At 47.0% G+C, this 23,576-nt stretch overlaps 1 protein-coding gene across 2 annotated transcripts in view; it reads right to left on the minus strand.

Moving 5' to 3' along the window:
• Nucleotides 1-2,109: 2,109 nt before the first annotated feature.
• The window catches only part of IFNGR2 (interferon gamma receptor 2), a 36,066-nt gene continuing 14,599 nt past the window's right edge, over nucleotides 2,110-23,576 (minus strand). Inside the window, exons 3-7 of one of the 2 annotated variants that reach the window (XM_043448846.1) lie at nucleotides 17,331-17,539; nucleotides 13,062-13,213; nucleotides 8,603-8,762; nucleotides 7,728-7,885; nucleotides 2,110-3,107 (exon numbers count right to left, since the gene is read on the minus strand). In XM_043448846.1, coding sequence (XP_043304781.1) covers nucleotides 2,940-3,107; nucleotides 7,728-7,885; nucleotides 8,603-8,762; nucleotides 13,062-13,213; nucleotides 17,331-17,539 — 847 coding nt within the window. In that variant the 3' untranslated portion in view covers nucleotides 2,110-2,939. The remainder of the gene's footprint in view (nucleotides 3,108-7,727; nucleotides 7,886-8,602; nucleotides 8,763-13,061; nucleotides 13,214-17,330; nucleotides 17,540-23,576) is intronic. The other variant, XM_043448845.1, reaches the window with a different exon arrangement.

Below are 23,576 nucleotides of genomic sequence, written 5' to 3' on the forward strand. Positions count from 1 at the left end.
CGTAGCAGTCATGTGTGAGCTCGTAGTGGCCTTGATCCAACTCGCCTGTTATCTCTGGGCGACCTAGCATTGATCTAGGGCCTATGTTTCTCCACTGATCTTCCTACGCCTAAATGACCTCCAGCCTTTCCTAGTACATATTCCATAATGTACTTTATAGAATACATGCAAGCATCAAGTACCCCTCCTCCCATGTAATATATGACCCTTGAATTAAACAGTCTCAGCATCAAATGGGGTGGGGTCTTGTAGGGACCTTCTGTAACTGTATAAATCTAAATAATGGGAGTAAGTCTCTTTTCTCCTCTACAACATAACACTTCATGTACAGATCAGAGGTCATCAGACTTTCTGTAAGGGTTCAGGTAGCGAATATTTTGGCTTTGCAGGCAAACAAGCTCTTGCAACGATTCAGTTCCGCCCTGCAGCACAAAAGCAGCCACAGGCTACACATAAATTGAATAAGTGTCACCGGGTCTCAATGAAAGTTCCCTGGTGGCTCAGCTGGTAAAGGATCTGCCTGCAGTGCGGGAGACCTGGGTTCACTCCCTGGGTTGGGAAGATCCCCTGGAGAAGAGAAAGGCTACCCACTCCAGTATTCTGGCCTGGAGAATTCCACGGACTGTATAGTCCACGGGGTCGCAAAGAGTCGGACACGACTGAGTGACTTGCACTTTCACTTTCACTATGGACGTGCGTGCATGCGTGCTCAGTTGCTCAGCTGTGTCTGACCCTTTGTGACCCCATGGACTATAGTCCATCAGGCTCCTGTGTCCTTCTGTATAACAGGCCAGCCCCATGTTTACTAAGGAAGGATGGGGAGGCCCCGAGAGGCCTTCGGTGAAGCCAGTTGGGTGTCAGCATAGCCCCTTCCCTACGCGAGCCTGGCCCCTGATTGGCACCTAGTCAGAGCGCTGGCCCTGCGCTTGAACTCTGAGTCTGTCACTCGCTGAAGCTGGGCCTGAACCCCACCCAGTCTGCCCCAGGACATTGGACTGTCTCCGCCCTGAACCCATTGCAGCCTCATCAGAATCTAGTCCCCATGACCAGCCTGCCTGCCCCTGACTAGCTGACACCTCCTTTTGTGGAGGGTGGCACAGAAGAGCTGATTCCCAACAGTGTATCTGCCCCCTTCCTGCTGGACTGACTTTTAGCCGGTTTTCTTCCTGCTGTACACATGTTCTCCCTACCGCAACCAGCTGCATCTTAAGGCCCAGCAGAGGAAGCGCTCATATCCTCAATTTCCTAAATGGTTTGAGGGCGGTCTTTACAATTGCCCTCTACTAACTCCGGTAGTTGGTGATGGACAGGGAAGCCTGGTGTGCTGCAGTCCATGGGGTCGCAGAGTCGGACATGACTGAACAGTTGAATGACAGCTCTCTCTCCAACCCTGTCTCAACTCAAGGTGAAGCTGATTTATAAAGTAGACATCTCATAAGGGGGACTCTCCTGGGGTGGGTGGGGGGCAGCTGTGGGTGGGTGTCCTTGCCCCTCGTCACCCTGGATGGCAGGGGTCACAATGGTTGGTTAGAAAGTCAGCCCAAGGGCCAGTACCTCACCAGAGGTACAGGGCCCACCTGAGACAGCAGGCGGTTCCATCAACCAGTCCTAGGTACTTCAAGGACCTGCCATCAGCATCCCTACTTCCCATTGTCAAGATTAGGCTACCCATGGGGGCTTCTTTGTGAAGCAGAGCTTACGGCAACATGTCACTTTCTATGTGTGTTGGAGGGGAGGCGTGAAGTGACGCATCCGTTTCCTAAACCTCAGGAATCAGATAAGTGGATTTTTAGCCCACCAATACTTGCCCCATGAGAAGGCCAGCAGCCCAGTGGATACACTGTTGGCCACGAGCTTGCTCCCTTGACATGCCTTGCTCAGTGCAACACATCACGCTATGAATGCAGTGCTGATGCAGCTTCTGCAAAACCCCCTTCCTAACTTTTCAAGCGATCCAGTGATACAAGTCAGAAGTTCTTGCTGCGTGGCCTCTGGCTGAGTCTGCTGGGCATTACCTAAGAAAACAAAGTTTTAGATAGCATCATAGCAAAAAGCTGAAACCCTGCAGAAAAGAGGCTAAAATAAAGAAGGTAGAGAGGAAAACCTTCACAGACTTTCAAATGTCTATTTATTTACAGTTTTTGGCCACACTGTTCGGGGATCTTAGTTCCCCGACCAGCGGTCAAACCCACCATTTCCAGCACCAGAAGTACGGAGTCTTAACCACTGGATCACCAGGCATGTCCCTATACAGGCTTATAAAAATTAATGAAACAGTCTTTTATTTCTAGTTTGGAAAAAAAGAAGTCCCTTAAATTACTAGAAAAGTATTTACAGGATTAATTACATTTTAAGCAGGGAGACTGGGTGTCAAGGGCCACTCAGTGTCCCTTGTTGGGAGAGGGTGGGACAGGTTCCGTGACCTGCCCAAAGGGCCCCAAGTCCTTGCCAGAACCAAGGAGAGGACCCCGTCTCCTGACCACCCAGCCCAGGAAACAATGTCTGAAATATCACAGGGGTGTCACAGCCTGTTTGCTAATAATTACATGCCTTTTTAGTGTTTAAGCAAAATCTTTTTTTTTTTTTTTTTGGTATGCAGAATCAGTCTAGAAACTTGCAGGATTTAAACCTTGTGGCTCAGTTCGTAAAGAATCTGCGGGCAATGCGGGAGACCCTGGTTTGATCCCTGGGTTGGGAAGATCCCCTGGAGAAGGGAAAGGCTACCTACTCCAGTATTCTGGCCTTGAGAACTCCATGCACTGTATAGTCCATGGGTCACCAAGAGTTGGACATGACTGAATGACTTTCACTAGTTTAAAAAAATAAGTTTGTCTCTCCCACAACTGACTTCTTCCCAGGCACCCCCGGGTCTTTTTGTGACGGGACTAAGGAGCAAGGGGCTCCACCCCGTCCTGCAGGCACGTTGCAGCTTCCTTGGCTCAGGGAACTCCTTCCGTGGGCTGGTGGCTCGGATCAGCGCTTTGGGGACTCCCTTCTTGTTCATTCTCTGGAAACGTCACGATGGACACGGAGTCCCAGGCGTCATCCTTTGGCGAGCTGTCCTTGTCCAGGGCGTCTAAGATGGGCTGATCCGGATCCTTTAAATACTTGAAAAATTGAAAACCATAACCATAATTAGTCTGTAAGTTCCAGATACCAGACCTTTTGACTTTAGTTTGAGTTGGCACAATCCTATTTCATTTCAGTGTAACTTCCACTTCTGTCTATCAATGAAACAGCTTCAAAAACCTGAAAACCCCTCCATGCCCCTCATCTCAATAGCTTTCACACCAATCCAAGGGCCAACCAAGGGGATACTCTGAAGGTGCGTAAGTTGTGTAACTCGGGAAATGAAGGTCTGATTTGCTGCACTGGATGAGGGCTTGTGGGTTATTCACCTGGAATGTCTCTGGAATTCTACCTTTTCAGGGAAGGAGGAAATGAAGCCTCCTGGTCACCTGCAAGGTGAGGGTGAAGAGGGAAAGTTCACGGGCATTTTTTTTCTCAGCTACCCCACCCACTAGGTGTCTCTGCTTTGTATAACACACACGTGCTTTATACAACACACACGTGCTTTATGTAACACACACGCTTTATATAAAACACTCATGCTTTATATAACACACAGTGCTTTATATAACACACACATGCTTTATGTAACACACAGCTTTATATAACACATGCACGCTTTATATAACACATGCGCGCTTTATATAACACACACATGCTTTATATAACACACAACGCTTGGTATAACACACATGCTTTATATAACACACACGTGGTTTATATAACACATATGCTTTATAACACCCATGCTTTATATAACACACAACGCTTGGTATAACACACACGTGCTTTATATAACACACACGTGGTTTATATAACACATATGCTTTATAACACACATGCTTTATATAACACAACGCTTGGTATAACACACACGTGCTTTATATAACACACACGTGGTTTATATAACACATATGATTTATAACACACATGCTTTATATAACACACGCTTGGTATAACACACACGTGCTTTAACACACAAATGTGCTTTATATAACACACAACACTTGGTATAACACACGTGCTTTGTATAACACACATGTGGTTTATATAACACATGCTTTATAACACACAACGCTTGGTATAACACACATGCTTTATATAACATACAAGTGGTTTATATAACACACATGCTTTATATAACACACAACGCTTGGTATAACACACACGCGCTTTATATAACACACACGTGGTTTATATAACACAGACATGTGTGCGGAGGACCTGCAGTGTGCAGCCATGGGCGAATGAGCAAGTGCAGGTGCGAACAGCTGACCCACACCCTCAGCATGCTGTGTCTCTCCTGCCTCCTCTCTCTCCTCTTCGGGCTTAGACATAATCACCAAATTACCAAGGGCTCCCCAGGCGGCTCGCGGTAAAGAGTCCGCCTGCCAAAGCAGGAGACGCAGGTTCCATCCCTGGGTCAGGAAGATCCCCTGCAGGAGGGCATGGCATCCCACTGCAGTACCCTTGCCTGGGAAATCCCCCGGGGACTTCCTGCCGGGCTACAGTCCAGGGGGGTCGCAGGGAAGTCGGACACGACTGAGCGACCGAACAGCCACCACCACAACCAAGTGACCAAGAAGCCCCTGCATGGCTCCCGGAGGCGCTGAAAGATCCTGCACTGCAGCAGCTCAGAGCTGGCTGCTGACAAGAGCAACAGCAACGTGCCATGTGCACTTGCGAAACCTCAAAAATACAAGCGAAACATGAGTCATTTTTCTCATGTAACTTCAGTGACCTTTGATATAGACTTTTCACACTTTCCCAGGAAAGCAAATCAAAAGACTCTGTATTTTAGGTTCAAGCCCCAAAGAAACAAGTAGCAGTAAATTCACTGGGGCCCTGCTGCTAGTTCTACTGAGAGACAGAGTTGGTTTTTTTTTTTTTTTTTGGGGGGGGGGGTTGTTTCTTAGTTTTTTTGGCTTCATCACATGGCATGGAGGATCTTAGATCCCTGATCAGGCACTGAACCTGTGCTCTCTGCAATGGAAGCGCAGAGTCTTAACCACTGGACTGCCAGGGAAGTCCCAAGATGGAGATTATTAATGCAAGTAAAACTCCGAGCTGACAGCTATTCTATTTTGACAGTATTAACCAGGAAAATTGGTTGTTTTGTTGCCATTACTGCAGTTTTGTGGTAAGAACACCTAACTTGAGTTCTACTCTCTTAACACATTTTGAAGTGCACGTGCATGCTTGGTCACTCAGTCATGTCCGACACTTTGCAACCCCACGGGCTGTGGCCCGCCGCGCTCCTCTGTCCATGCGGTTTCCCAGGCAAGAGTACTGGAGTGGGCTGCCATTCCCTTCTCCAGGGGATCTTCCCAACCCAGGGACTGAACCCGAGTCTCCTGTGCTTCCAGCACTGGTAGGTGGAATCGTTACCACCGAACCACCTGGGAAGCCCCTTTAATGGCACAACACAGTACTAATTATAGCACAATCTGGCACAGCAGAAACCAGAACTTATTCATCTTGCATAACTGAAACTTCCTACCATTTGAAAGCAACGCCCTGCCCCACCTCCCCTCGCCCCTGGTAACCACTGTTACTCTCTGCTTCTATGAGTTTGACTATTATTCTACTTAGAGTCTTCATAGAAGCAGAATCCTACAGCATCTGTATGCAGGTCCCAGTAGGGAGTTCAACATGTATTTCTCCTGATGTCTGTGTCCTTTAAACAGCTCATGACATATGAAGGGAAACAAGTGACTACAGCTATTTCTAGACTTTGTCTTTAAGACGAGATATAACAACATGAGACTCTGTTTTTAGTACTTTTATCCTGATTTTACTGAAGAATGATAAACCTCCAGAGGCAAACAGTTTTAAGTATTCTTCTATCAGCTAGCTTCTGATCCCAAGAATGTCCCAATGGCTCTGTCCTCAAGAGGACCTGGCTGCCTCACTGAGCCTGGGGTGGGATCAGGGTGGGGGGTTGTTGGGCAGGAAAACAAGAGATTCTGTAAGACCCACTGAACTATAAAGAAGGCTGAGCACCAAAGAATTGATGCTTTCAAACTGGAGTGCTGGATATAACTTTTGAGAATCCCTTGGACAGCAAGGAGATCAAACCAGTCAATCCTAAAGTTGAAAGGACTGGTGCTGAAGTTGAAGCTCCAATACTTTGACCACCTGATGCAAAGAGTCGACTTGTTGGAAAAGACCCTGATGCTTGGAAAGACTGAGGGTAAGAGGATAAGCTGGTTGGATGGCATCACTGACTCAATGGACATGAGTTTGAGCAAACTCCGGGAGACAGTGAAGGACAGGGAAGCCTGGTGTGCTGTGGTTCATGGGCCTGCAAAGGGCTGGACGTGACTTAGCAACTGAATAACAAGGTCCCCCCATTCTACTTTTCTTTCTTAAATTCTTTAAAGTAACATGGCTCGTGCACTAGGCATGCAAGGCTTTGAGCTCACGGCTCTGGGTGTGTTTACTCTAGAATCCTCCTGTGTGCATACTGTCTGACCCAAAGCTCATGCTCTTGACTAGAGTCTCCACTGGTCCGTGACCTCTAGCCAGGCTCCCTGGGGCAGTATCCAAAAACCTGGGATTGATGTGTTGTCTCCAGTGGGACCTACCAAGGCTGATCTCCTGGCGGGGCCAGACTAGGCCATCTTTTTGCCAACCTTGTGCCATTAAAAAAAAATTTAATTCTGGAAAAGTGCATATAACATAGGGGCTTTCCTGGTGGCTCAGTGTAAAGACTCCACCTGCCAGTGCAGGAGACCTGGGTTCGATCCCTGGGTGGGGAAGATCCCCTGGAGGAGGGCATGGAACCCACTCCAGTATTCTTGCCTGGAGAATCCCATGGAAAGAGGAGTCTGGCGGGCTACAGCCCGTGGGCTCGCAGAGTCGGACACGACCGAGCAACTAAGCAACAACAACAAACACATAACATAAAATTTACCGTCTTGACCCTTTATAAGCATGCAGTTCAGTAGTGTGAAGTGTATTCACATTGCTGGGCAACCATCACCACCATCTGTCTCTAGAACTTTTTTCATTTTTTTTCACAGTAAAACTGAAACTGTCCCCGTTAAACATGAAGTCCCCATTTCCTCCCTCCCTCCCCCCAGACCCAGGCAACCTCTATTCTACATTCTGGTTCTGTGAACGGGAGTACTCTTAAGTGCTCAAATACGTGCAATCGAGTAGTATTTGTCATTTTGTAAGTAGTTTATTTCCCTGATCGTAATGTTCTCAAGGTTCATCCCTATCGTAGCATGTCTCAGAATTCCCTTCTTTTTTTAAGGCTGAGTAACATTCCATTCATATGTATATACCACATCTTTTTTTTTTTCGGGGCGGGGGAGGTTGGGTGAACCATGAGGCTTGCAGGAATCTTAGTTCCCTGACCAGGGATTGAACCCCAGGGTCATGGCAGTGAAAGTGCCAAATCCCAACCACTGGACCACCAGGGAATTCCCACCACATTTTATTTATCCATTCATCTGTCAGTGGACATTAGGGGAGTTTCTACCTTTTGGCTATGGTGAATAATGCTGCTATGAAGATGAGTGTACAAATAACCAAGTACCACTTTTAACTCCGATCTCTGCGTCTGTGGCTTTGTCCACTGTCCTACTCTTAGGTGTTACTGGGGGCAAGAAAGACTGACAAGTCACCCCTGTGGATGTGTACACACATACCTCTTCTATCTGTGATGGAATGCTTGGCGGAGAGTGAAACCAGTGTTTAACCAGGCCTCTGTATTTCAGAACCAGGAAGAGACAGGACCCTACCACCACCAACAGCACCAAAAAGGTTGTCGCGGCGGCCAGGATGTCTTGTTGAAGCTTGACAGAGGCTAAAGAGACAACAGAAAAATGAACAAGATGACTCACACATGTTATAAACATCAGGTAATTTCTCATCCACCACTGCATAAATACAGTTGATGTCCTAGGAAAATGAATGGATACTGCCTCTCTTCCACCCAACCCTGTATGCTTTATTGAACTCTTGAGAGTCCCTTGGACTGCAAGGAGATCAAACCAGTCCATCCTAAAGGAAATTAACCCTGAATATTCATTGGAAGGACTGATGCTGAGGCTGAAGCTCCAATATTTTGGCCACCTGATGTGAAGAGCCGACTCACTAGAAAAGACCCTGATTCTGGGAAAGTTTGAGGGCAGGAGAAGGGGGCGATAGAGGATAAGATGGTTGGAAGGCATCACTGACTCAACAGACATGAGTTTGAGCAGACTCCAGGAGACAGTGAAGGACAGGGAAGCCTGGCACACTGCGGTCTCTGGGGTCACAAAGAGTCGGACACGACTAAGCAACTGAACAACAGCGACAACAAAGGCAATCCTAAAACAAAGCAGGCATTACCCATCTGGCAGTTCTTGTTCCGGAGATTCCATCACTGCCTCGTTATATCTACTGTGGACTGCTGTCTTAGCCCGTCCTCTCTGGGTCTCCCTACACTCACCACCCTTCCCCAGATAAGCAATTCCTGATTGCACTATTTTAGGAGTGTTCTGTTCCCAGCTCAGAAAGCACTTAAAAAAGCGTACGTTACCATCTGCTGCTGTTTCAGAGCAAGATATGTTGCTTAAATGTCCAGGTCGAGAGACGTTTTCTTTGGTCAAACACAGTTCTGCCTTGACTTGAAAACAGTATACTGTTAAGGGTTTTAAATCATTCAGTGTGATGAAGTTGCTCCTGAAACAGCGTGGCACCTGCGTAAAAAGCATCACCAACCACACATGAAAATTACCCACACGGGTGTGATCAAGCCCCTTCCATCTTCTCCAGTTTCCTCAAATTCATACTAAACACAGTAACCAAACAATAAGGCAATTCTGCTTTTAAAGAGACAGAATACCAATTTTATACATATAATGCTTACAGCCGACAAATTTCACATGTGAAAACTGGGGAGCAGTGTTGAGAAACATGCTGATGGCATTAGAGCTGTGTTTCTGGCTGTGAGATCTGAAGCCTCACTGCAGCAACGGAGGGTCCAGAGCTGCTGCTGCTGCTGCTAAGTCGCTTCAGTCGTGTCCGACTCTGTGAGACCCCATAGACGGCAGCCCACCAGGCTCCCCCGTCCCTGGGATTCTCCAGGCAAGAACCCTGGAGTGGGTTGCCATTTCCTTCTCCAATGCATGGAAGTGAAAAGTGAAAGTGAAGTCGCTCAGTCGTGTCTGACTCTTCGCGACCCCATGGACTGCAGCCTACCAGGCTCCTCCATCCATGGGATTTTCCAGGCAAGAGTACTGGAGTGGGGTGCCATTGCCTTCTCCGGGGTCCAGAGCTGGAATTTAGCAAATCCCAGTTTCCAGGACGAAATTTTATCCTTTGAAATGAGCATTGTATATTTCGTGGTTAGTCTCGTCTACAGCTTCAAGTCAGTCAGTGAACAAAGGGGAAAAGGGCATTCTGGGAAATAATGTTCCTTGGGTTCCAAATCTGCTTCGTTGTGCTGATTCCCTTTATAGTTTTGGTGAACATGGTCCTAGAGGTTTATGTCATCAGGGAAGAGCTGGGTCCCAAATTCTTAGAGGATCTTGTCCCCTCTCTCCCTCCCCGCCATTACCTCCCTCCAGTTTGTCACCTCCACATGTTTGGTCAATGGTCCCTCTCTCATTCCGGACAAACTGTCACTGTTCTACAGGGAAATGAGAAAAAGATACCACACACTATGGCAATATCAGATTTCTCCTAAAGGACTGCTTTCCTGTTGGGAGATACAGTAGAAAACACTAGGGCTTCCCTGGTGGTGCTAGTGGTAAGGAACCCGCCTGCCAATGCAGGAGACCAGGAGACGCAGGTTTGATCCCTGGGTAGGGAAGATCCCCTAGAGGAGGAAATGGCAACCCACCCTGGTATTCTTGCCTGGGAAATCCCATGGACAGAGGAGCCTGCCAGGCTACAGTCCATGGGGTCACACAGAGTCAGACACGACTGAGCACAAACGCAGAATACACTACAACCATTTGAAATGGTGGCATGTAACACATGCTTCAGAATGCGGAGATAAAGTGGCTTATTATGTATGTTGACTGAAAAAAAGGTGGATCATTCAACAGTTTATAGGACATGATCTTATTTTTAAAAATATAAATGACCGTACTATATTTGAACAGTAGGATTACAGAGGATTCAAAACTTTTTCCCCTCCTGTTTAACGATGATGACTGCCAGGGCAGAGAAGAAACAACTTTTACTCATGACGCCTCCTAAAGCAAATTCAGAGAATTCCGTGGTAGCCCAGTGGTTTAGGACTCGGTGCTTTCACAGTCATGGCCTGGGTTCAATTCATGGTCGAGGAGCTAAGTTCCTGCAAGCTGTGTGGCACAGCCAAAAGTATTTTTAAAATAAAAAATAATTTTTTTAAAAAAGGTAATTTTAAGGACAATATGCCTTTCTTAAAAAAAAAAATTATCTATTTATCTGGCTGTGTTGGGTCTTAGCTGCAGCACATGGGATCTTAGTTCCCTGACCTGGGATGGAGCCCAGGTTCCTTGCCTTGGAAGGCAGATTCTTAAGTTAGTTGCCTGACCTGGGATGGAGCCCAGGCTCCTTGCCTTGGAAGGCAGATTCTTAAGCACTGGACTGCCAAGGGAGTCCCAACACTATTCTTTTCTGAGTTTATTTCAGCAGCCAATTGACTTTTCCAGAAGAATCACAAACTACAGAGAAGAGCTACTGTTTAGGCCTGAGACTGCTGTCCTTAGAAAGGCCATGTTTGCAAGGCTGACCCAAGGCTGGCATCTGGGAACTCGGCTTTGGGGAGCATCCCACCGATCCCTAATGATAAGGCTGTTTTAATGTATAAATGATGCTTCTGATGCTGAACACCTGCTCTCCTTCTGGGAGTCAGGAGCTCTGGTGTCTGGTGGGTCGAGGGTGCCTGTGTGACCAGCCCCCAGGACGAGCCCTGGGCACTGCGCCTCTCAGGAGCTTCTCCAGGAGATGTGATTTCACATACTTGGTCACGCATGTTGTCGGGGGAATTGAGTGGAGCCTGTGTGACGAGGGGAAGACTCCTGGAAGTTTCTGCCTGGACTCTCTCAGACTCTGCCCCCTGTGACTCTTCCCTTTGCTGACTCTGTTCTGCGTCTTTTCTCTGTAATAAGTCACAGCCTTAAGTACAACTGGACGCTGAGTCCCCGAGGATCCTTGGAGCAAATCTAGGGGTTGGACTTGGGGACCACTGACACACGGACTCACAGCTGGTATAGAGACCGTACCAGTGGCTTTCAAAGTCACTTTAGCCGAAGACTCTCTTGCTCACGGAAGTCCAAAGCATAGATGCTCTGGTTGGAAGGGGAATCCCTCCTGGATTCTTCCAGGCCTCCTCTGTTCTATTTGACCAGACCTTTGAACTCAGATTTTGGGAAATGATTATTTCTTTCTTCCCTATTTGCTGAGAGTCTGCCCTTCAGTGAGTTTTGCCTTCCTCGGTGTTTTTACACTCACCATAAAGAAACAGGGGCTTCCCTGGTGGTTCAGCTGGTAAGGAATCTGCCTGCAATGCAAGAGACCTGGGTTCAACCCCTGGGTTGGGAAGATCCCCTGGAGAAGGGAAAGGCTACCCATTCCAGGATCCTGGTCTGGAGAATTCCATGGACTGTATGGCCCATGGGGTCACAAAGAGTCGGACGTGACTGAGTGACTTTCACTTTCACAAGAAAACAGAGCGAGTGCAAACATCAGCGGCTGGGAGAGAAACAGCAGAGCGGGCATGGGCCCGGGGCCGGGCGCCGCCGCTCACCCTGGGCAGTGCTCACGCTCGCTTCCCCGCTTGTGAGACTGGTGGGTGGAAAGGCGAAACGAAATGACGCATCCAAAGTGCCCGGCCTGGGGCCAGACACGAAGAAAGCTCCAGATAAACATACAGTTCTTAAAGTTCTTATAAAAATTAGAGTAATGTTGAACTTAGGAAATCAGGAAGTTCACATACATAGTGAAACATCATTAAATGTAGCTTGAAGGGACTTCCCTGGCAGTCTAGTGGTTATGACTCTGGGCTTCCACGGCAGGGGGCACAGGTTCGATCCTGGCTGGGAAACTAAACCCCACCCTCACCCCTCCTCTTGTCACACAGCGCGGCCAAAAAATAGGGGGAAATGTAGCTTGGATGATCAGACACTGGAGATGACTAAAGGCTATCAGTTTTTTCTTGTGCTACACTCAGGGCTGACCAGGCCCCTTTGCTCTGACCCCTCCTTTCTCAACCTTACCCTGCCCGAGCCCCTCACATGGCCCCATTTCTTTTTTAATTTAAATTATTTAATTTAGTTTTATTTTGGCTGTGCTGGGTCTTTGCTGTGGCACACGGGCTAGGTTGCCACACGGCATGTGGGAATCTTAGCTCCCTGACCAGGGATTGACCCCGTGTCCCCTGCATTGGAAGGTGGATTCATAACCACTGGACCACCAGGGGAGTCCCAGGCCCGCATTTCTGATGGATCCGGGCATCTGCAGTTCCCCAACGTGCCCAGCCTTCTCCAACCTACTGGCCCTTTCCTTGGAACACGCCCTCTTCTCGCCTTCACTGAGACTTCTCACCTATTCGCATCACCTTCTTTGAAAACCATTCAGCTCAGAGATGTCACATAGCTTAACCTTGCAGACTGAGGAAGTAAAAATTCCTTGCTGTAGAAATAGGCCCACGGGACCTCCCCAAACGCTGGAGTGTGGCAAAGACTCCCTGGGCAGCGGCTGAATCCAGACCCAGAATCCAGACCCAGACCGCGGGGACTGTGTGATACGAGGCAGAGAGGGCCCTGCAGATGGGTCTTGGCCTCTAAGGGCGCACTGGGATACCCTGGTGTCCTTGGCCATTTTATTTTCCTTTTGGCTGAGCAGAGCAGCTGTGGGATCTTAGTTCCTTGACCATGGGTTGAACGCACCAACTGCAATGGGAGCTCAGAGTCTCAAGCACTGGACTGCCAGGGAAATCCCCTCCTTGGCCTTTCGTTTGCTACTCAGAAATTCCAAAGAAAAGAACATCAAAAACAAGAACATACTCTTGCCTGTTTGCCTCCTGCCTTCTCCCAGTAGTAGACATGATACACAAAAAAGGCCTCGGAGGCAGGGACATCGAAGGGAGCAGAAAGCCTGATGATAAGGGAACCTTCTTCTGGGGTCACCCGGATGTTTTCTGGAGGCCCGATGGTAGCTGAAATAGAATTACAAACGAGATCCATCAATCTATGTAGGTACACGTGTGTACAGATACGTGTATATACATACTGTGCAGTGCCGAGCTGCCTCAGCCATGTCCGACTCTTTGCGACCCCATGGACTGCAGGACTGTAGCCCACCAGGCTCCCTGGTCCATGGGATTCTCCAGGCAAGACTACTGCAGTGGGTTGCTATTTCCTCCTCCAGGGGATCTTCCCAACCAGGGAATGAACCTGTGTCTCTTGCGTCTCCTGCATCGGCAGGTGGATTCTTTACCAGAGGTCTTTCTGCCATATGCTATGCTAATAACGTGTTTTATATGCCAGTTTTATCAGGTTTCCAGAGAGCTGGAAAGTTAACCAAAGGTCAAATTTTCATGAAGAGAGGGAAAATATTTTGTTAGCTCTTATCTTCTATATATCTTTTCTTTTTGTTACATATTTTCTATATAAATAAAACTGGTGTTTATAAACTTTAAATACATTTCTCTTTTAGCTTTTTCCAACAGGACACTTAAACATAGTAACTGAGAAAAACTGCTATCATAAGGCTTCCCTAGTGACTCCGGGGTAAAGAGCCTGCCTGCAATGCAGGAGGCTTGCAGGAGATGTGGGTTCAATCCGTGCGGTCAGGAAGATCCCCTGGAGAAGGAAGTGGCAACCCACTCCAGCCTGGAAAAACCCAAGGACAGAGGAGCCTGGCAGGCTACCGTTCAGGGGATTGAGGACTCAGTGAGTAAACAATAGCAACACTGTCATAAATCTATTTGTTAAGACTTTCCGTGTACTGGAATACACATCACCGGAGAGCCAAGTACTGTGATTCTGGTACACTAGAGAAGAAAGACTATAGCATTTATTAAGCAAGCATCTAAACTGTATAATTAACCAGAGGAATTCAGATCAAAGAACAGGTCATGTGCTCAGGTTCTTAGGGGCCTGTTTCTGTATGTTTGACACACGCACGCAGATGATCATATCACCTGTTCACCGGAGGGGGGCTGGCTTTCTCTCTCGCTTCCACGCCCCCCTGGGCTCTCCCGGGTTGGGGAGGGTTAGGCATGCAGTCTGGTCACCTTTCTCTCCAGGTAAAAGTGACTGGTCCCCGCAGGGCCTGCGCTCCTGCCCTCTCTCCGCCTTTGTTCTGGTGGAGGAAGTAAGTCCAGACAGGTACACTGTTGGGTGGGGCCGGTCTCAGGCCCCAGCGTTCTTAGCAGACTGGCCAGGAGGAACAGAAAAAGCTCTCATCACACCCGCTCACGGACGCTGGCACGCACATCTTCAAGCTGCCCTTTAGACAGCGAAGTCGCCAGAGCACCGGTCAGCCTGTCTGTGTGCAGGGCCAGGCCCCCCCTTGATGAGCATTTTCTGTGACTCACCCAAGGGAGTGGGTGTGCGTGCCCGGATGACTACATCCCTTCACAACTGAAAGGTCAGCACCCAGGAATCTGATACCAACGTGATGAGTCTGTCTCTCCAGGGCAGACAGTCTGCCTCCTCTCCGGGCTCAGAAGCACCTGATAGATCTGTGCGGTCACTACCGACAGCGGCCTCCACAGCCTGAGCGATCGCTCTAAAGCTGGCAACACGAATTTTACATGTGTGTCCACACGGATCTGCATGTAACAACCGTGGAAGGCCATCCCCATTTTTTAGAGGGGGCAACTGAAGCCCAGAGGGATACCACTTGCCTAGAGTTAACAGCCAGTTAGGGGGCAGCGTTGACGTTTGAACCCAGGATTACGTGATGCTAAAGCCTGCCCCCTTCAGCCAGCGTCCCAACTCCTCTCCCCTTGAGCCTTCAGAAAAGCATCGTCTCGCTGTTTACCCATCATGACTCGACCACAAGTGCCAAAAGCAGCAGTGGGCTCTGCCAACACGACTGGCTCAAAGTGACACTCTGCCAGTAACGTAACCAATGACAGAGCCACCCGACTCCAGCCGGGAAGACAAAGGGCAGCAGCTGGCTGGCAGGGGACTGTGACATCACGACAGGTCCTGCTTCTGTCGCCACCATCACTGTGTTCCCTACCAATCCCACTGAGGTGAGGCTTCACAGCTCAGAGGTCTGGCGGTGCTCCATTCAAGCACAAAGGACTGGTCCACAGTAGATGACCAGCTGGCAGGGACACACTGCCTTCTCGTCCCATCCTCAAACCGCTAGCAAAAACCACTGATTTTTTTTTTTCCCCTTAGCTTCTTATTACAGGAAATTTCAAACACACAGCAAGTAGAGAAGACTGGAGCCAAAGGTCACGTACTCGTCACCCAAGTTTACATCAACTGTTGAGGCCCGGCCAGTTTTGTTTCTCCTTCACCTTGTGAGGACCACCTTGACCCTCCCACTCTCCGGATGGTTTGGAACAAATCTCAGACATTACATCTATGCATCTATAAGGTATGTATCTTGAAAAGACCAGACCCTTCCCTTGAAAAAAATAAACAAAACACCATTATAACACCTACAGTATGTGAACAATTGCTTAGTAAGTCATCAAATATCTAGACAGTGATCATATTTCCTCAACTGTCTTATACTTCTGTTGAGCTTGAGTAAAGATCCCAAGGAGTTCCATACTTTGCGTCTATGTAGACGCAGGAGAATCATAGCTGACCATGTAAAAAATGAATCACTAAACCTGATGCTCTTGGAAAAGACCCCGATGCTGGAAAGATTGAGGGCAGCAGGAGAAGGGGACAACAGAGGATGAGGTGGTTGGACGGCATCATGGACTCAATAGAGATGAGTTTGAGCAAGCTCCAGGAGATGGTGAAGGACAGGGAAGCCTGGTGGGTTGTGGCTTATGGGGTTGCAGAGAGTCGGACACGACTTAGTGACTGAACAACAACAAAAGGAACAAATATATGAACTAGTGTTTGATGGCTCTGATGCCCCCTTCCAATATCCGGGAGCACTGTTCATTCAATCATTCCACGGATATTTTCTGCTATGCCACAGGTACCAGTCAACGCTGAACTAAGATCTTTCCTGAGCAGAGAAGAAGCTGTGCCAGGGGACGGTGACCAGTGAAGCCAATATACTATTAATAGTATCCCACTCAGCAGAGAGGTTGGCCAAGTTTCTCAGTCAAGCGCCAGGGCGAATTTAGGCTCTGACAGGTCAGACAGCCCCCAGCGAAACTGCTCAGCTGGCCTGTTGCAGCATGGAAGCAGCAATAGGCAATACATGAATAGATGGGGAAACTGTTCCGATAGAAGTTTTAAAATTGGCGAATAGTTGGCTTACAATACTGTGTTAGATCCAACTCTGTGTGACCCTATGGACCGCAGTCCGCCAGGCTCCTCTGTCCATGGGATTCTCCAAGTGAGAATACTGGAGTGGGTTTCCATGCCCTCCTCCAGGGGATCTTCCCAACTCACGGATCGAACCTGTGTCTCTTACATCTCCTGCAGTATCAGGTGGGTTCTTTACCACTAGCACCACCTGGGAAGCCCGTATATATATTCTTTTTCAGATTCTTTTCCATTATAGGTTATTTTAAGTCCCCTGTGCTACAGAGCAGGTCCTTGCTGTTTATCTATTTTATACATAGTAGTATGTATCTGTTAATCCCACAATCCTAATTTATCTCTCCCCCTTTTCTACTTTGGTAACCTTAAATTTGTTTTCGATGTCTGTGGATCTGTTTCTGTTTTATAAGTAGGTTCATTTGCATTATAGATTTAAATTCCCCATGTAAGTAATATCATATAATATCTATCTTTTGCTGTCTGGCTTACTTCATTTAGTATGATAATCTCTAGGTCTACCCACATTGCTGCAAATGGCATTATTCCAATCTTTTTTATGGCTGAGTAATATTCAATTATGTATGCATATACACATACACCACAGTTCTGATAAAACTTTATTTACAAAAACAGGTCGATGGCCGGATTTGACCTGCAGGCTGTGGTTTGGCGACTCCCTAGTGTAGCAAATCACCCTCCCCTAGCCCCAGCCTCTGTGGACAGTACTCTGGTTTGACCATCACACCCATCTGGGTGCTGGTTATTTAGGCTGAGAGGCAGGACTTAGGGGTATGGAGTCAGTACCACTTAGCAAAGAGCAAAGTGCAAACGTTAAAGGAATTTGTACCCAAGTCCCCTTACCATTCCGATAGTGTTCAAACCAAGGTGCTGTTGCCCAGGCAGAAACAAGGCCCCCCAGCTTAGCTCGAACACGTAAAGAGATGTTGAAACGCCATGGGAATCCCTCCGAGAGGCTGTTTGCAGTGAAGTCACACTCTGTCCTGGTGAGGTTTGTACAATCCACCTTGCTATCTTCTTTGTTGACGTCATACCAGTTACTACTGGTGCTGCTGCAAATGGAAAAAAGGATTTCACTTAGTAGAAATCTCTCTTTGATCACATATCACAGTACCCCCAGGGTTGAGTTTTTAAAACGATTTTTTCATTGAGATATTCCTCACATACCACACACTACACTCACTTAAGGGGACAGTTCAATGGTTTTCCGTATACACGCAGGGTGGTGCAACCCTCACCACACCCATTTTAGAATATTTTCATCATCCCCTAAACAACCCCATGCTTAGAGCATCACTCTCGATTTCCCCCAACCCCTAAGCCCCAGGCTACCACCAATCTATTTCCTATCTCTAAGGATTTGCCCGTTCTGGACATTTCATAGAAATGGGATCACAAACTATATGGTCTTTTGTGATTAGTGCCTTTCGCTTAGCCTGTTTTACTTAGTATGTTTTCATGTGTGATACCTGTTAGAGCATGTATCAGTACTTCATCCCCTCTTACGGCCAAATTAACGTCGCACTGTGTGCACATTCCACTTAGTTTATCCGTTCATGTGCTGACGGACATGTGAGCTGTCTTTTGGCTATTTGTCTTTTGGCTTGTTCACTTTTTGGCTACTGTGAATAATGCTAAGAATATTCACGTATAGATTTCTGTGTGAAATTATGTTTCCAGTTCTCTGGGGTGTAAACCCAGAAACACGGTTACTCTCTTTTTAACTGCTTTGCAAAGCAGCTCCATCATCTCATGTTCCCGGCCACGGTGTGTGAGGGTTCCAATTTCTCCATATCCTCACCAAGGCTTGTTATTATGACTTTTTTATTGAAGCCACTCAAGTGTCTGTATTTTCTCTGGTGACTAATGATGTTGGGTATCTTTTCATGTACTTACTGGCTATTTGCATATCTGCTGGAAAACTGTCTACTCAAATCTTGTGTCTCTACTTTAATTTGGTTATTTGCCTTTTGATTACTGAGTTGTAAGAGTTTTTTTAATAGGATATATTCTGGATACAAGTCCCTTATTAGGTAAATGGTTTGCAAATATTTTCTCCCATTTCGTTCCACAACCAATATTAATGCTTCAAACTCAGCCTCTGCAGCCTGTGTCTTAGGAATGGTACTGTGTTCACGCAGTCACACCCCAGCTTCCCGCTGGTGTAGAGCTTTGTTTTCATCCCGTAGCTGCCCGTTTAAAAAGAGTCATGGACTTCCCTGGTGGTACAGTGGATAGGAATCTGCCTGCCAATGCAGGGGACAAGGGTTCGATCCCTGGTCTGGGGAGATTCTGCGTGCTGCAGAGCAACTAAGCCTGTGTGTGCCATAGGCTACTGAGCTCTGGAGCCCGCTAGCCTCAACTACAGAGCCCACGTGCTGCGACTACTGAAGTCTGCAAGCCTACAGCCCGTGGTCTCCGACAAGATAAGCGAGCACAATGAGAAGCCCATGCGATGCAACGAGGAGCAGCCCGCCAATTGCTGCAGCTGGAGAAAGCCTGCACAACAGCGAAGACCCAGTACAACCAGAGAGGAATAAACAAGGAAGCCTCGCTGCCTGTGAGGCCATGCGTGCTTGTAAGTGAGAATGCACCCCCTGAATTCCGATGCCACGTGTCCACACGGGGTTCTGGTAACAATCCCCGACCCTGAGCTCTGTCCTCGGGTGACAGACTTGAGAAAGGCAGAGAGGGGACTCCAGAAGCCTCAGTGGGGGCAGCAGGCAATGTCCCCCCGAGACACAGGTTCTGCCCTGGACAGCAACTCTGGCCTGGAAAGCAGGGCCGGGGAGACAGAAGAGGTGAGGCTGGGGTCACAGCCCTGGGTCTCCCCACCACGTGGGCTTCTAAGGGTCTCTCTGACCCAGTCTGGAGACTCAGCTCCTGCTGAAGTGGCAGGTAACCTGATGAAAGCGATATCAATACGTGTGCCCAAGGCTTCCATGGAAGACGCCCACCAGGCTCACACACCACCATACCCTGGAGTCCTGGGACCTAACTGGGAAGGGGATCACAAACCACAGCACCCCCTCTCAGACTGGGGGATGTGCTACAGAAGCGGGTGAGTGGTTTTTTTTTAAAGTTACACAGATACCTGAAGGTACTCTCACCTTCTCCCTGCCAATTCCAGTTGTTGAACTAGGGCAAAAGGTCCCCTCTGGGATTAGCCAGGGAACTGACCTACCATGTTCAACCTCTTCCCCTCTCCTCCAAACTTGTCCCTTTTGGATTTATCCTAGGGATGCGAGGATTTTTTCCAATATCCGCAAATTAATCAGTGTGATATGCCACATCAACAAACTGAAGAAGACCAGAACAACAGGCTTATTAGAGGGATGAACTAAGGTATCTACCAGGATTATTTTTGTAATCTGCTCCGTTAATAAACAATTGAAACAAAATGAAAAAAAAAAAAAACAACAACAACAAACTGAGGAACAAAAACCATACCATCATCTCAATAGATGCAGAAAAAGCTTTTGACAAAACTTAACACCCATTTATGATAAAAAAAAAACTCTCCAGAAAGTGGGCATAGAGGGAACATATGGCAACACAATAAAGGCCATTTATGACAAACCTACAGCTAACATCACATTCAGTGGTGAAAAGCTGAAAGCATTTCCTCTAAGATCAGGGGCAAGACAAGGATGTCCACTCTCGCCACTTTTTAAACACAGTTGTGGAAGTCCTAGCTACAGCAATCAGAGAAGAAAAAGAAATAAAAGGAATCCAAATTGGAAAAGAGGTTAAACTGTCGCTGTTTGCAGATGACATGATATCACACACAGAAAATCCTAAAAATGCTACCAGAAAACTATTAGAGCTCATCAATGAACTTGGTAAAATTGCAGATTACAAAATTAATGCAAAGAAATCTGTTGCATTTCTGTATATTCAGAACTACTTTTTAAAAGCGTTTCTTAAGAAGGGGGTTTAAAACAGCACCAACTATCCAAATTTAAATGACAGCTGACACTGTTTGGCTCCCCATCTATTTCCAAAGGGTAAAAATAAATTGCTGTGGGCCCCACAAATTATCCATATTAAATGGATAATGCAATGAACACAGCCTCATGGCATGACACCACCCAGGCCTGGAGCCCCAGTCTCTTGCCCAAGCCTATGACGAATCAGCCAGTCTGAGCATTACCCAGCAAGCGGTCCTGGCTCCTGGCAATGTGTTCATATGGACAGCCTCTGTCCCCGAATTTGTCTAATTTTGAAAGCAACGTCAATCATGAGGGGGAGCACAGCCTCGTGATTAAACACATGAACTCTAGAGCCAGATTACCCAGGTTCAAACCCAGTTACTTCACTTCTCTGTTCCTCAGTCTCCTTATCTACAAGATGGGGATGCGCTATAGCATCTGATTCTTAGGGTTGTCTTGAAGGTTGATCTGGTGGACAAGAGGAAAATGCCTGGACCAGGGCCTGGGGTTTCTACTCAGTTCAGTTCAGTTGCTCAGTCGTGTCTGACTCTTTGCAACCCCATGGACTGCAGCACACCAGGCTTCCCTGTCCATCAGCAACTCCTGGAGCTTACTCAAACTCATGTCCATTGAGTCGGTGATGCCATCCAACCATCTCATCCTCTGTCGTCCCCTTCTCCTCCTGCCTTCAATCTTTCCCAGCATCAGGGTCTTTTCAAATGAAAAGGTAGGGGTACCTACTAAGCACCATCTAAAAATATTTATTAAACACCTGAGCAACCAATGATTGCCCTGCTCACCTTCTGTTACATCATATCCAGAAATGATTAAGTAAGTCTGTCCCCTGTGAACCCAGCAACTCCTCTTCCAGAAAGGGATGAAAACAATCATCGATGATTTCAGTTTGAGGACATTACTTTTAATGGTCACAAACTGTCAACTACACCACTCATGAGTGGGGAGAAGTTAAAAAAAAAATCATGAGTGATACATCATATAACAAAACAGAATAAAAATGTTCACACTGAAATAACTGTATGAAAAAAATGTTCACAAGCTTAACTGCATTAAGTTAAAAGGGGGAAAAAAAACAAGGAAGCAGGACCCAGACGCGTGACTCCAGTCTTGTTTCAGTCTCACGCAGATTGCTGGCATATTTGCAAACAAGTCCATGTATTTAGAAAAAATGTCTAGAGAGAAATACACTAAAATGAGAATAGTGATTTGTCTTGGCCCCCAGGTTGCTTTAATTTTGTACTTTTTACTTTTCTGGGTTTTCCAGATGTTCTATAAAGAAGGTGCTTTGCTATTAAAATTAGGAAAAAGGGAGTTAAGAAAAAAAGGGTTGGGAAGACTGGGGTGGGCAGGCCCTGGCGTGGCCAAGAGACCAGGTGGGGTGTGACCTAGAAAGGGCCCGGCTCTCTGCCTGCCTCTGTTTTTAAGAAAAAACAGAAATTCAGTTGTGTTTTTTTTCAAGTGAAATCTCCAGATCTGTAAATGTTAACACTAATTAGGGAAAAAAAAAAAAAACACAACAATAAAACAACAAAAAACCATTGTGGGCCAAACACAGACTCTAGGCCAGAGGATCTGCCACCTTGGATTTAAACTTAAAATTTTCCCACAATGTGTTCTATGTAATTTTGGCTTTGCTGGCATGACTGTCAAAAAACAGAGGCATGTTCATTTAAAGTTATAGCAATGTTTCCTGGAGAGAAACAGAATGAAAAGTTTAAAGTTCCACGAGCCTCAGAATTAAATTACTTCCTGTAACTAAAAGGTCCTAATCGTGTGAAAGTATCTAAAAACAGACCAGCAAAAAAAAAATCAAAGGCCCTCTTCCACAACCAAGTCTGTAATTTGAAAAGAAAACAAGAAAATTAGCCTCTGTTTGAGTTTTCATGACCCCTCAGCTTTTCCCAACAGGGATGATGTGTGTGTGTGTGTGCGCATGCTAAGTAGCTCAGTCATGTCTGACTCTTTGTGACCCCATGGACTGCAGCCCACCAGGCTCCTCTGTCCATGGGATTCTCCAGAAAAGAATACTGGAGTGGGTTACCATTTCCTCCTCTAGGGGATCTTCCTGACCCAGGGATCAAAGCCAAATCTCTTATGTTTCCTGCATTGGCGGGCCGGTTCTTTACCACTGGAGCCCTAAAGAGGGACATTCACATTCAACTCTGTTTCCTGCCGGGAGCCGTTGTGCGAGATCCCACCCATGACGAGGTCATGAGGAGAAGACCTGATACGCAAGGCCGTTCAGGACACAAGGGACCCTCCAGGTTGGCCCCGGGCTCTACCCCAGCCTGTATCCTCCCCCCTTTCCTGCTGCTGTTCTTGTTTGCCCTGCTGCAGATTCTTGTGTTGCCTGCCGAGAGCTCCCCTGCTCCTCTTTCACTGATTAAAGACCAACTTAAAACCCTAATTAAGAAATCTCCTGGACGCTGGTACCCTAGGAAGGGGCCAGGGATGAAGGAAATGCTTCAATTCAAACCCTTTTGCTGGCATTCTGGCTTGTTTGACAAATACGTGCTCCCATTGCAAAAAAATGCTCATGATTGTTCTAAACATCCTAAGCACAGTACGCTGACAAAAGAAACTATTAAGCATAGGTCCCTCTGCGGGGTGAGAAAGGCTCCACAAATAAAATAGCCACAAATGTGCCTAATAGAAAATACTTTAGATAGAGATTAGCTGGTGACTTCTTGCAGGTAATTAACTTTTAGACTAAGAGCCTGTTTTGTGTCATATCTGCTGTTTTTGCAATCCTTTGCATTTCTGTTCTGTAAAAATGTAATCCTATCTAGTTCCCATGGAGATGACACCTAATAGAAAGAAAATAGATTAACCACAAAAAAGACAGGGTCGGCTACTGAAGTTGCTTAAAGTTGCACCAGGTGCAAGCCATAAATTGTCAACAGGCCTGAAGGCCAAAAGATATTATACATAGAGATTAACCATAAAAAAGGCCCTCATAGGCACAGAGCCCTTCGGGGGGGTGAGGAAGCCCTATTAGAGAACACAAAAAATATTGTTTTAAAAGTGGTTATTGGATCAACGTTTGATTGCTGTTAATGTGCTGAGGTTGTGCAGTGGAAACTATTGTTAATAGAGTTAAATGTCAGGGAATGTTTGACGGGAGGATTCCTACGTGCTG

This window comes from Cervus canadensis, chromosome 27 (genome assembly GCF_019320065.1).
Source record: "Cervus canadensis isolate Bull #8, Minnesota chromosome 27, ASM1932006v1, whole genome shotgun sequence".
Lineage (NCBI taxonomy): Eukaryota > Metazoa > Chordata > Mammalia > Artiodactyla > Cervidae > Cervus > Cervus canadensis.